General features: G+C 37.0%; 1 protein-coding gene across 4 annotated transcripts in view; it reads left to right on the plus strand.

Annotated features, from left to right (window-relative positions):
• Positions 1-12,894, plus strand: part of PARP4 (poly(ADP-ribose) polymerase family member 4) — a 52,039-nt gene that overhangs the window by 1,064 nt on the left and 38,081 nt on the right. For 2 of the 4 annotated variants that reach the window (XM_067290005.1, XM_067290008.1), the window contains exons 2-8: positions 3,855-3,987; positions 6,694-6,889; positions 7,908-8,031; positions 9,169-9,247; positions 9,824-9,937; positions 10,734-10,883; positions 12,184-12,321. In XM_067290005.1, the coding sequence (XP_067146106.1) occupies positions 3,862-3,987; positions 6,694-6,889; positions 7,908-8,031; positions 9,169-9,247; positions 9,824-9,937; positions 10,734-10,883; positions 12,184-12,321 (927 nt within the window). In that variant the 5' untranslated portion in view covers positions 3,855-3,861. Of the gene's footprint in view, positions 1-777; positions 800-3,265; positions 3,283-3,854; positions 3,988-6,693; positions 6,890-7,907; positions 8,032-9,168; positions 9,248-9,823; positions 9,938-10,733; positions 10,884-12,183; positions 12,322-12,894 lie in introns of those variants that run through there. The other 2 variants (XM_067290007.1, XM_013962206.2) reach the window with 2 other exon arrangements.

A 12,894-nucleotide genomic window follows, 5' to 3' on the forward strand; every position in this document is an offset into this window, starting at 1 on the left:
TTTCTCTTTGGCTCCCTCTGCATGCTAAAAATGTAATCTGTTGTTTGTGATAGTCCCAAGCTCACAGTTTGATCAGGAAGTGCAAGCTCACAATTCCTTTGAGGAAAATCGGACCTCAATGATCTCCACTGACACAAATTAAAATTGTAGGAATTAAGCCAGCAGTGATTGTCAACAGTTTTCCTTTACATAACTTCCTTATCTGGTGCTGCCCCAACACAGTTTCCAGTTTAAAGTGTCTATCAGCTGCTAATTAATTTTCAACATGCAGGTTCAATTGAACGGTCTATTATGATTTTGAAGTTTGAAAGTTTTACAGCTCAAAAAGACTAAAGCCAAAGGCTTTGCTAGAATTCCTTGAAAAGTTTGATTCTCCAGAAGAATAGAAAAGAGGCTAACATTCAGTGATAGCATTCAGCAACAGTGAAAGAGAATAAAATCCCCTTCACTCAAGGGAGAGAAAAGCTCCTGGGAGCAGACTCTGAACAGGTTTCAACTCAATTTCCTCTGCTCTGTAAGGTATTCCAAAGTTCACTTACACTGTACAGTGGTAGTTTCCTCATTCTTCCAAGTTTGGAGAGGGTTTACTGTCCATAGCTGTGTGGTAGACTGTACTTGGCTTGGTTTGATTTATTTGACTGGGTCACAATTAGTGTTGCTGCCCCTTTAGGCTTTTTACAGTGTTTGAGGAATGAGTGTGTCCTAGCCCTTCCTATCTCACAACACCCGGTCTCTCCAGTTGTATCTCGCACTGTTGGGAAGCAGGAAAGCCCTTCAGGGAGGGGAGCTGCCTCAGCAGGTGAGTGTAGATGATTTGTGTTGCTTAAAATCTAAAGAGAGGAGTGGGATCAAGGGTCGTTTAATGCCTGTAGTGCTGGCAGTACAGAAGGGTAGGGGGGTTACTTTGCGAACAAACTCAGAGGAAATGAATCTGTCCTTCTCTCCAGTTTACACATTCCTTTCTGCTTGCTGGCTGATGTATGGTTTATTTACAGATCAGTTCTCTCAACAATTTTTTCTCAGTTCGCAGTGAGCAGCATAATTTTCATAAGCAAAATGTGATATAAAATAACATTGTGGAGCTTTTATGCCACATGTGGCTACCGGTCTCAGGTGTTTCTGATGTTTCAAGGTGATATGGATGTACTGGCAGGACTGATGCTTGTAATAGCTTGTATTTATTTCATTGCCTTCTAATAATCTTATTGCTTAGGCTATGCAAATAGAATTCGTTATTTCCTGAGGAGACAACTTCTGATGAAACTTTGGCCGGAATCTGCTTTAGAGAGTGTATTGAGAAAACTAGTGCATGCAGAGGTCTAGGAGTAAAAAGGGAGGCAGTGCCCTGGTCCACTCTGTTATTATTAAGGGAAACCTTTGGCGATGGCACATTTGCCCTTATATATGCTCCAAATTTATGCATCTTATTTGTGATGAGATTCAAAATAAAGTTCATAAAAGCAGCTTACACCATGCCATAGAGCTTCTTAAAGTTATAGTTTCCCACAGAGCCAAATTACAAGAAGGCTGGCTTGTAAGATTTTTATTACCTCAGATACCACGGTATTTTGTGAAAACCTCTCAGTTAAAATATGGAAGAAGAGTTGTTTTTCCTGTGTGAGCAGAGCGTACTTTGATGCCAAAAAGATTGCTAATTCCAGACAACAAAAAACAAGAGTCACAAAATACACGTTTATAGTGCCTTCATGTGCCCTTTTGTTAGGCAGTGCCTGCCTGATCTAAATATATGTATTAGAATTACAGTGTCGCCAGTTCGCTCAGATGTATAGCGTAGTAGATGGTTTGGGCCTTTCCTACAGGTTGCCTTTCTGAGATCAAATTGTACAGCTATGTATAAAATCATGTCTGATGGTGCTGATTTTCCAGGCTTTCCTGAAACCCAAAATTCAAATGAATTATGTTGCTCTCTCCCTTAGACAAACTCCTTCCTATTCTTCAGCTCGTCACTTAGTTATTCCACAGTAGCTGGCAAGAGTATTGCTTTACTTTCTGCATTGAAAAATGATTTTACTTACATTCATTGAAAATCAAATATGCCATAGAGTAAGAAAATATGCTCAGTCCTCAATTGTAATCCCACCTCTAAATTACCGCAGGTTCATTTGTTTATCTGAAACTGTATCGTTTAAGGCTTAATCAGAATTTGCAGTGCATGTGGGATCTCTCATCAAGTTGGAGAAAGCTCATCTTTTTTCTTCTGAATGGCCTGCCCAAAAGAGAGAGCACTTAATGTCGGGCATTTTTGGCCAACACAAGAAGTACTTTCCTTTCACATCGTCTTTGCTTTTCGAGGAGCAATTTCTTATTTGTTTTGCCTTATCCTGTGGGTCCAGGATGAATTTGGAGAAGGCAAATATTCTGGATTGTCAGTTTTGTCCAGTCATCTCACAGTTAGAAATATTTTGCCTTAAGTCATGGTGAAAAATTTCTATCAGCAAGTAACTCTTCCAGAAATATGAAAAGTTAGAGTAAATACAAAGTCTTTACAAGTAACATTGATGCTAACCCTCTGTCTGAGATACAGACACAATGGTTAGCCAAAGAATTACCACTAAAAAGAATTTTCTGACTGAAATATTTTGTTTTACAGGCATACGTTCTCTTCACGCTCATTACTGTAGGGTGCATCTGCATTAGCAGTTTGGCTTGGAGCAGAAATAGTTTTAAGCCAAATCTTTTGGTTGTCACCAGTTGCCTTATGTTGATTAAGGTCTCAAAGTGGTTTTGAGATGTACAATCTGAATGCCTTTCAGAGAAAACTGAACTGAGCACTGTGCTTCAAATATGTCTAACAGGGACATAAGTGTGGGCCTAGGCGAAGGCCCTCTAGCTTGCACTTAGCACACATGCCACTCGAAGGCTCTCCTGTGACAGGCTGGGGAGCTCAAGGGATATAAAGAGCTCAGTGGTCATAAAGTGTTCTCGTTTACACTACAGTTCTTTTTATCATTCTCATCAGTTTTTAAAATAATAATAACTTTGCACACACAAGCAGCCAGGAAAATAGGTATATACTGAGGATACATTTTAATGACTTAAGCCAGACACTGTCTTTACATTTTGTTGTCATAAATTCTACTCCTGATTAAATAAAACTTTCCCAGCCTCCCATATCTTAGTGTAGTTTGTCACAAATAACACGCAGCCAATTTTCATTGAGGTTGTTCTACAGGCATTGTAGGCGGACACTGCTAAGAAAAGAAGCTGTCCACCTACATCCATCCCTCCCCTGACTACTCGCTTCCACTCCCATGTTCCTATGTAAGTCTTTGCCCTAGGCCACAGGGTGAAGTAAATCAGAAAACAGATCTGAATTAAAACTAACCTCTTGCTTTGTTGTTTTTTGCTCTGTTGGGTTTAATCTGGATCATTTTTGGAAAGTCCTTTTTGAATGTTGTTTTTCTGTGTTTACAGATTATATACATCTATGAGTGGAAACATGAGAAACAGTTTACGTTCTTGAAAAAGAGAGTTGTTTTATAGTAGTATTGTCTGAAAGGGGAACAGAAAGATTGTTCTAGTCTAAAATAAAATAATTCCACATTACTAACAATGGGTATTAGCAGCAAGAAATCAAGATATGAGTTTGACAATTAGTTCATGCCATGCCTTTACTGAAAACGTAGGTCACACTAAATTTTCCACATGATTTAAGAAAATGAATAAAACTGATTAAGAACTATTCTCGGTGGATTTGATTACCATGCTAATAAAATGGATTTTGTTTTGATATTTTCTAGAGTTGAAAAGAGTATATTTGGTGGGAGATTACTTAGATGGATAATAGGAATGAAAGTTTTTTGAGCCAAAAAAACTATTTCCTTTTTTAACAGGAGGACGATGACAATCTTTTCAAACTGTGTGTTTTTTTTAAAACTGAAGCACTTGCCTATTCAGGAGAAGAATAGGCTGAAAACATGCATTAAAGAAAACAGTGGAGTAATTCATTTTGTGCTTGATCACAAGGTATGTTTCAGATTTATTTCTGAGATCTCTGTAGGAAAATATCAAATACTGTTAAGTGTTGTAGAGTGTTAGTCTTACCTCTTCTACAGAAGTTGTAAGAACTGTAGAGATTATTTCTCTGTTTAATATTTCAGTAACAATAATTGTGTTTACATTTTTAATGCATCTGGCTCTGTAGTTTTGAAATTTCACATAAAAAATTAAGAGCAATACTCTCTCTCCACAAAAGAACCAGGAAGTTTCTTTCCTGGTTAAAACTGCCATGCTGTTTTTCTTCTCTCATCATCAGGTAGGGAAAACGCTGAATAAGGAGATGCATCGTGAATTGGGCTTTAGTTATGTTATTGTTTGTATTAATGAAAGCATTTGATTGCTGAGTGAAAATAAATGACTGTGATATTGCAGCTTTTTATTTTAAATCCAGTTTTATATTTTAAATATATATAGAACATGCAACATGGCTAAATCAAGGAGCCTGCTTGCATGATGTGTGCAACAACAAAACCAGTGGGCTACATTTATATTAGTATATTAAACATGACTAGGAATGTTTCCAGGGACTGTGGCCATGTCTGTGCCTGTAGTATGGCTTGGCCCACATCTGTGCTAGTGAACTCTCTTGGTCCTTGGGACCGAGTGGTCTCATCCAAACTGCCTGTTGGGAATGGTCACGGTGATGTCCTGTCTTCCAAAGCCCACTGGGAACTGGGGGGATGCACATTGGTGGAGGTCAGAAGTATGCCAAGGACTATGCCAGTGCCTTAACAATATAGATATTCGCATGCCAGTGACAGGAAATGGATTATGTAACTTATTAGTGAAGGTATTGCATAAAGATACGCCACATCTTTTTACTTCTGGCACTTGAAAGTGACATTTATTTTTTTCCCCCATAACTCATATATTATGGCAAGCTCGTCTATATTGTCATATTAGAGTGCTTACTTCTGATCCCCCTGGGGGAGAAGGTAGTGCATTATGTTATGATTTTATTTCTTGTTTTGCCTAGGTTTTGTTTGTTTTTTTAGTTTCAAGAAAAATATGATTAAGTGAGCTAACTTCTCCCTCTCACTTATGTGCAGTTTTTCCTAATATAACATTAAACATGTTACTTTAGAGCCTGCTGTTGTACATAGAGCTTCCATGGATGATTATTATGTTACAAACAGCAAAAACTGTAGATGCTGTCCTCAAGAGTCTACAGTTTAAATTGTGCGTAACATAAGGAATTGACATTGAACAAAAGAAAAGGAATGTGTGAAGAAAAGGAATATTGTAGGTGCATCATCACCTTACTCAGAACACAGCTGTTTCCTGACAACTCTGACAATGCACATCTGTTTAGGAGAGAAAGTGAAAAATAACATACCCGTTTTAGGGAGAGTATTTTTGTTTTGCACCGTAAATCCAGGATCTTCTGAGTTGTTTTGACGCATCACTGTGCTATGGCTCTGGTGGTGTAAAGAACTATGGGCTGGACAATAAATAAGGTTCTCATTCATCCCTTCAGACTGCTGACCTGTAAATATGAGCTGGGGAAAAAGAAGAGTCAAGGAAATTCCCTCATTAAAAAAATGGACTTGGAAACAAAAATGCTAAAAAAAATGAATTCCTGAATATAGCAAGTGAATTAAGAGATAATGAAGTACAAACATGCCTTAATTGAAACATGTATCTCGAAAAATATTTATAAATACAGTGCAAAGTTAGAATTTCAGTACCTAGAAATTGTGAACTCTGAGATACTGAAAACCACTAACAAGTGGCTGGCCTGTTCGGAATGGACCTTACCCAAGCTTTTAAAAATTAAATTATGATTAAGCAAGCATTTCATCCTATCTCCAGGTGGGAATCTCAGAATAAATCTGGGTTTAGTGCTGAGAAACACTGTATCAGGGAAGAACTCTCCCCCCCCCCCCCCAAAAAAGCTGTATTTTGTTATATATGACAAATGAAAGTACATGCATTTATTATCTTGTTTTCAAGTAAAATAGATCTAATATCATTCTAATGACCTTGCATTGATCTGGATCAGTCAGTTTTTGTATGCTTAGTTTTAACTGCTGGAGGTGCAAAATTTACTGCTTCTTACTTATGACCATTTTATATGAATTGACTTCTCTTAACATCTCTATTTTGACCTGTGAGGAAAGCTTTAACTTACAACATGTATATGATTCCAGTAAAACAGTATAAGATCCTTTATGAGTCTACCAAAACATATTACCATTATTTAGCCCTCTTCCCCATTTTTTTGTACATTCTTCCTCCTTACCCTTTGAGGTAAGAGAGATCTGGGTTTGGCCTGGGTTTGTACCGTGTTTGCCACAGTAGAGCCTGGCCCGTTATTGGCCCCCCTGTGTGCTGCTGAGAGCTCTACAGAACGTGAGGCAGCTGGTCACCCTCGTATCTCTGTAGTCGCTGTAGAGAGATTAACTCACTCTGAAGTTGTCCTTACTTTAGCTGGACTGAATTGTGGACAACTGAAGGAGTCTTGCTCTCTCTGTTGACAGTGGAGGAAGAGAAGTACTGCTATGTTCCTAAATTAGATGTTTCAATTAAAATATGGCCCCAAAAGGTTGTGTATTTTTTAAATGTTTCGTTTGGACTCTAGGGTTTTACCAGGATGAATTACAAATAAACGTTATTTGTGTTAATAGTGTAGTTATGTGTGCATAACAACTGTATTTGTAACTTGTCTTTTAGTGTACACATGTTGTTGTGGATACTGTCAATGTCCTCAGCTCCCATCATCTAAAAATTATTCGGAAGTATCAGCTCCCTGTTGTATGTGTAGATTTCATATGGAAATCAGTTGAAAAGGGGAAACTTCTACAAATTGATGCCTATGAGGATAACAAATTACAAGACAACACTTTTAACCAAAAGCTAGATAGTCATGGTAAGTTTGTTTAGTGACATGATTTATTCATATATCAATTATTTTGGAACAGAATGTTTTAGAAGGTGAATATATAGAATTAGCTTTTAAGAAATCAGCAACCCCATATACTGACAACAAAATTGATATAAATAAGAAATTTTCTGAAAATAAATTATTGTCCTGAAAATTATTAATGTTTTAATTCTTGTCTTTTTCTAGTAACTGTCCTTTTTATTTCTGTTTACTTTTGCATCTCTTAATGGAATGCCATCTCTTGAGTTTCATGGGGTGCTAGCCTTTCCTTTAAGTATTTCAAAAAGTAATTCCTTTTGACACAAAACACTGTACTTTATGGACGTGCTCACATCATGAATCGGTACAACTTTCTGAACTAAATAGAACACTGAGAATCAAGAACCCAGCACTGGGTTACTGTTAGACAAATATGGTTTTGCACAGTAGAGGCCATGGGCATGCATGGCTGAAACGGGGTAGTTCCTTTTTCTAGCAGTCCTAAACAGTTTTAAGCTAAAAGTGAAGCTGCCTCCATAGGCCATATCTAGAAAAGTTTGGGGGGGGGGGGTTGTTTTTAAAGCAAAACAAAACAAAAAACTAGCTGTGGATTGTTCTCTGGCACTGGGGCCAAGTGGCACAGAGCAGGTTTCAGCTACATGCCCAAATTTTCTCCTCTCCCTATCACAAAAGTCAGGGTGACTGCATACAGAGTGCCTGGGGAGAATAGGCTCTGGCATTGCCTGTGGAAGTAGTATTTGACAAGGAGCAAACCTCCAGGAAGCACTCCAACAGCAAAGCAGCTGGGGCAGTTACCCTCCAGTGGTTGACTCCATGTTCTGCCCAGTTTTATGTCTGAATAAAATGTGGCCTCAGTAGCTGTTAACTTGTTTGAACATGTAAAATATTTATGAAGATCAAGTAGCTGTGTTGGCCCTTTAAAAAAAAAAAACAAAAAACCTATTCATATGTTAAATCAAAGAAACCAGATGTTATGCCAAGTAAATAAAGATTTTGACTGCAGGTATAGAAGACTTCTCATCTTCTGAGAATAAAAATGCTACTGAGAAAAATGAAAACAATGACTGCAATCCTATTATTACTGAAGAAAGTGGCAGCAGAATTGAGTCCGAAGTGGGGACTCCTAGGTAAAATAAGATAAAATTAAAGGTGTATTTTGATTTATCTATGTTGATATTTCTGTAAAAGAACAAAAATCCCCTTTGGAATCTGTTTCAGTGACTTATGGAGATGGTTCGTTATCTTAAGAATACTATAGTGGAGGAAAAAGTTATCCTTTCTCCATTTTCTGTACTCTGTGTGTATGAATTTATACCAGCTTCTGATTTATTTTCCCTTTGAATCTGACTGTGGAAAATGATTTTGCATTTTTCCATTTCAGTGTACACCCACGGTGCAGATCCCTAGTATGTGCAGAGCTTCTACCAACTCAGCAGGCAGTAGGCATTGCTCAAGCTTCCTGGATTAATGATTGGAGCATTGTTTATGATCACAGTTTTTTTTCTTTTGGTTGTTCATCATCTTTGCAGTCCAGTTTGGTTCATTATTTTTAGAAGTGCGGAGCACATATCTCTCCCACTAAACTCCTAAGAGAGCTGAAAATCAGGATCATTGAGACTGCTCTTACCTAATAGGAAAAGAGTATTGTTATAACTTATTTATTATTGAATTAAAGGAACAAAATGAGCTCCAACACTGATGTATGTTTTTTTAAATGTATTAATAAAATGCAGCTTTTGCTTTCAGAGACTGCTGTCAGGGATAGGATAGGTGTTTAATTATTCTCTGGGAATATATATACTAGAAGGTGTACTTACTTCATTTAAAAGTCCTGATGCTGAAGGACCCAACTACAAGTGTATATCCTAATATAAAAGTCAGGAATGAAAGAGGGATTAGCCTAGGACAGCACAGCTAGCTGACCAAAACTAGAAGCATCTGTTAGAAAATTAATGTGCAATCAGGCTATGAAAATCTATTAATTTTGTTGCTTCCATAGTTTTTCCAGAGGATGAAGATTTAAATGTAGTCTTCATCTTCAGGTTCACACTAGATGGTTTGGCTTACTAGTGCAAGTCAGGAGCTTGTCTGGGTGGGATTTTATTTCTCAAAGCTTTTTGTTGTTGTTATTTTGTTGCTGAAAATATATTTATCTTCCTATATTAGTTCTTACTTTAGTGTGATGCTGCAGCTTATGACAGTACTGTTTTTATTGATGATGGGTGCTTTTAAATGTTAAAGGAAACTAATTGCTCTGATTCCAGATTTTACACAGAAAATGATCAAGATATTCCTTTTTTTCCTCAAGATTTTGAAGTTGCAAAATACAATGTCCTTGAAAAAGTAAGCCTTTCTCTTACTGTGAAAAAATGTAGGAGAATGTAGGAGGATCAGTAGATGAATAAAAGGTTTGCAGTTTTATACGCATCAACAACTCTTTTATGTTACCATGTACCTCAATGCAAAGAGAAGTATTGAAAAGTACTTTAATATTATGTCTTTCAGTGCAGCCTAATTCAACCCAAACAAAACTCTTCTGTTTACTGTCATGTTCTAATGAAAGCATTACGGTAGAATAATACATATATGCTTCTGACAATGTATGTTGTTATCATGGCTGTTATATTTAAATTACATTTAATACCTAAAACATTTTTATTAAAAAGAAAACTATCAAAACACAATAATAGATGAAACTATATAGCAATCAGTACAGTGAGGCCTGAGAGGAGTTTCTGCTTATTATTGTGATACAAATAATGAATAATTTTGCTTGTTTTCATAGCTAGTCATAGAGTGTGGTGGTTCTGAATGGGTGGAAAATGAGTAGAGTGAGGGGAAATATATGGTGCAGCATTATGTGAACGCAATACTGAAACAATAAACGGGGGGGGGGGCTTTATTTATCTCTCCATTCAGATTTACTCCAAGGAGAGAAAAGATGTTGTAGTTATTGAATTACAGTGTTCCAAAGAACATTATGAGTTTCCATTTCGAGTGTGTGCGCACTTTAGTGCATCAAATGGATCCAAGGTATGAGCCACTCATTGACATTAGGTGTTTGTTTCTTTATGCACGTTGAACACACCTGTCCCAGAGCTCCAGATACGTTTCATTCTTATTTGTAGTCTGTTTCTTACTTACAGATAACAGGAAGTCATTCTGCTAGCTTTATCATAATAAATTTGATTCAAAGTTAACTTCTCTATGTATGTCTACAGCACTCTCAGAAGAGCTGGTTTAGTACTAGGCAGCAGTACAGCATGGTTCCGAATGTACCTGCTTTCATATACATGTTTGCGGTAATATCTAAACTGTATAATGGCATACTTAAGGGCTAAAATGCTATAGAGAATAATATTCTGGACATACTTTTGACAGCAAGGCTGTTCTTGAGGGCAGCCTAAACATATTTCTCTGAATACGAGTTATGTGTGCAATCTGGTATAGCACAATACCAGTCAGTGTCATTGTGACAATGTTAGGTTCAAGTCAAAGGAGCTGAATCAGGGATGAATTTGGACAAGAAATCTTGATTTATAGTTTTGAATCATTTATTTATCAGTTCTAGCTCAGTTGGTAGAACAGGTTCTTCTAAATGCATGCTGGAATAAATTATCTTGTCACTATGGGGTTTGTGAGTAGAGCCTTGTGCTTGTTCTTCTTGTCCCACAAACCCTCACAAAAGCACTGCCTTACTGGAAGCCTGTTAAATAAAAACCCAGAAGTTAAGTGTGGATTTGTCAGCTGTTAGAGCAGTGGGCTGTAAAATTAACTCTGTACATCTCCATATAGTTTCTCTGACTAATTTTATACTCTTAAATTACAGAACAATAAACAATTCATAATAACTAAGACTGCTGAAGAAATTAGAGAAAACTATGAGGCTTTCATTGCAGACCTGAAGAGCCAGAATTTCCTGTTAAGAGAAACTTTTCCACCCAAAGCAGAATCTTTAGCTTCTACAAAACTGCAAAAGGCTAGTACAACTTCCATGTTTACGCTTTTTTGTCCTTCATTATTTATTTTTGTTTTCAGCTTTCTGAATGTGGTAAACATCGTCTTGATTGCAGTGATATAATCATAAGTTAAAGGAAACTGTGTGTAAAAGTTTTGGGGTTTGGTTTTTTGAATATTGAGTGAATGCTGCACATGTGTAACCACATTAAAAGCATATAAAGTCATTTTCATTATAGCATATATTCTCAGTAGGCACATTATCAAAATGAATGTGATGCCTAAACAGCGATGTTCTAATATAGCAACCGGAACTGTTGTGTCATGTGTAACTTAGACTGTCATAATTATTTCGCATGCATGCAAGGCTTCACAGGCTTGATGCAGATCTTACTGAAATCAGTACCAGGACTCCCACCAATATACTTCTGGTCCCAGAAGTATATTTCAGACAACATTTTACTGCTATTTAAATTAGTTGTAGTGTCACAAAAAGTAAATGAGAAAAACCTTTCTCACTATAAGCTACCTACTTCTCTTCTACCACAGTTAACTTGCATTTTAGATCACAACTGGCACCTAGATTATATCCAGCCTACATACCTCCTCTAGTGATCTCAGAAGCCATGTGGTAGATGCCATATAGACAAGTAATGTAGAGTGTCCAAACTGGTATGATAACTAGTGGAAATGTCAAGTTTAATGTTAGCTGCTGGGGTTGAAGAACAGTGAGAAAAAAACGAAGTGTTCAACTGAAAGTGTTCCTCAAATACACATGAGAAAATCTGTGTTTTCACAACTCTTTTGGATGTATGGACTGCACTGATTTTCATGGCCTTTCTATTGTCCTATAGCTTTGCTGCTTCAATTTTTATTTTCACAAAAGGAATATCTTTCCCACCGGGGCTTTCTGAACTAGAGATACAACAGTCATCTATTACAGATGGTACAAAAGAATGGCCATTTGAATCCATCTGTTCTATTACCAGCTGTGCAAAAAAGGAAATGGTTGAGATCTGTAGACTGCTATGTTTGTACCCCTGATACTACAGGGTACTGATAAAGATACCTCAAGCAAATCAACTTCTATCTTCTCCCAGACGTTACATCTCAGCTTTCAAGCAGGCCATGGTCACCTGCCTCTCATGCTCTCCACTCAGAAGACAAATCTTCCCCTTAAGTTGATGGGACTGAAGAAATCGTACTAAACCTGAATGTGTATTGTGTACTGTATTGCTTATAGGAGAGTTTGTTTATCTGAGCAAGAACTTAAGGGACTTGCATCTTTGTCTTTTCACTGAATTGTGTTTGTTTTACTACAGTTACTTCTAGAAGAAGCCATAAATTCAAGTGCTTTATGTCAGGAAGTTAGTGATTTTGTGGAATTGATCTGGGCAGAAGCTCTTGGTCACCTGGATAGTTTACTACTTGAACCAGTAAAAAACATAAGCCTCAATGATGTAAGTTAATTCTTGTTATTCTGCGGGAACGAATAGATAAAAACTACTATAAGTAAGTTTCTTTTTTTTTCCCAGCAAACAAATACGTTGTTTCACATATTGGGATTGGAATTACACTTGATAATACTGTACTTAAGCATATCCATGCTTCAGAAATTTTGATATCAAATTTTGAGAATTACAACACTGAAAACATGCAGTACTCCCTAGAGCAGATGGTTGTCTTTTCCATTTTATAGTGATTTACACAATCCTTATGGAAGGAACCCTTCTGTGAGGTAAATTGAGGCACGTAAGAAGACAGTCCTTTATTTTCGTATGCTAGAAGTGTGCATAAATAGTAGGTTATTGTCCCCTGCCAATATGTTTCAATCATACTTCAGCCAGACATTATCTAGTAATGGAAAAATAGTTCTAATTATAGTCCATGTTTGTATTATCAGATGAGACATGTAATTAACACATGGCTACTTTTGAAGGCCTTTATATATTACAGCTGTTATTGAGACTAACTGCCTATCCACCCCTCTGTAACTCTAGGGTTCATTTAATCACACTTTTCCACATACTTCA

The sequence above is a fragment of the Apteryx mantelli genome, chromosome 1 (assembly GCF_036417845.1).
Source record: "Apteryx mantelli isolate bAptMan1 chromosome 1, bAptMan1.hap1, whole genome shotgun sequence".
Classification (NCBI taxonomy): Eukaryota; Metazoa; Chordata; class Aves; order Apterygiformes; family Apterygidae; genus Apteryx; species Apteryx mantelli.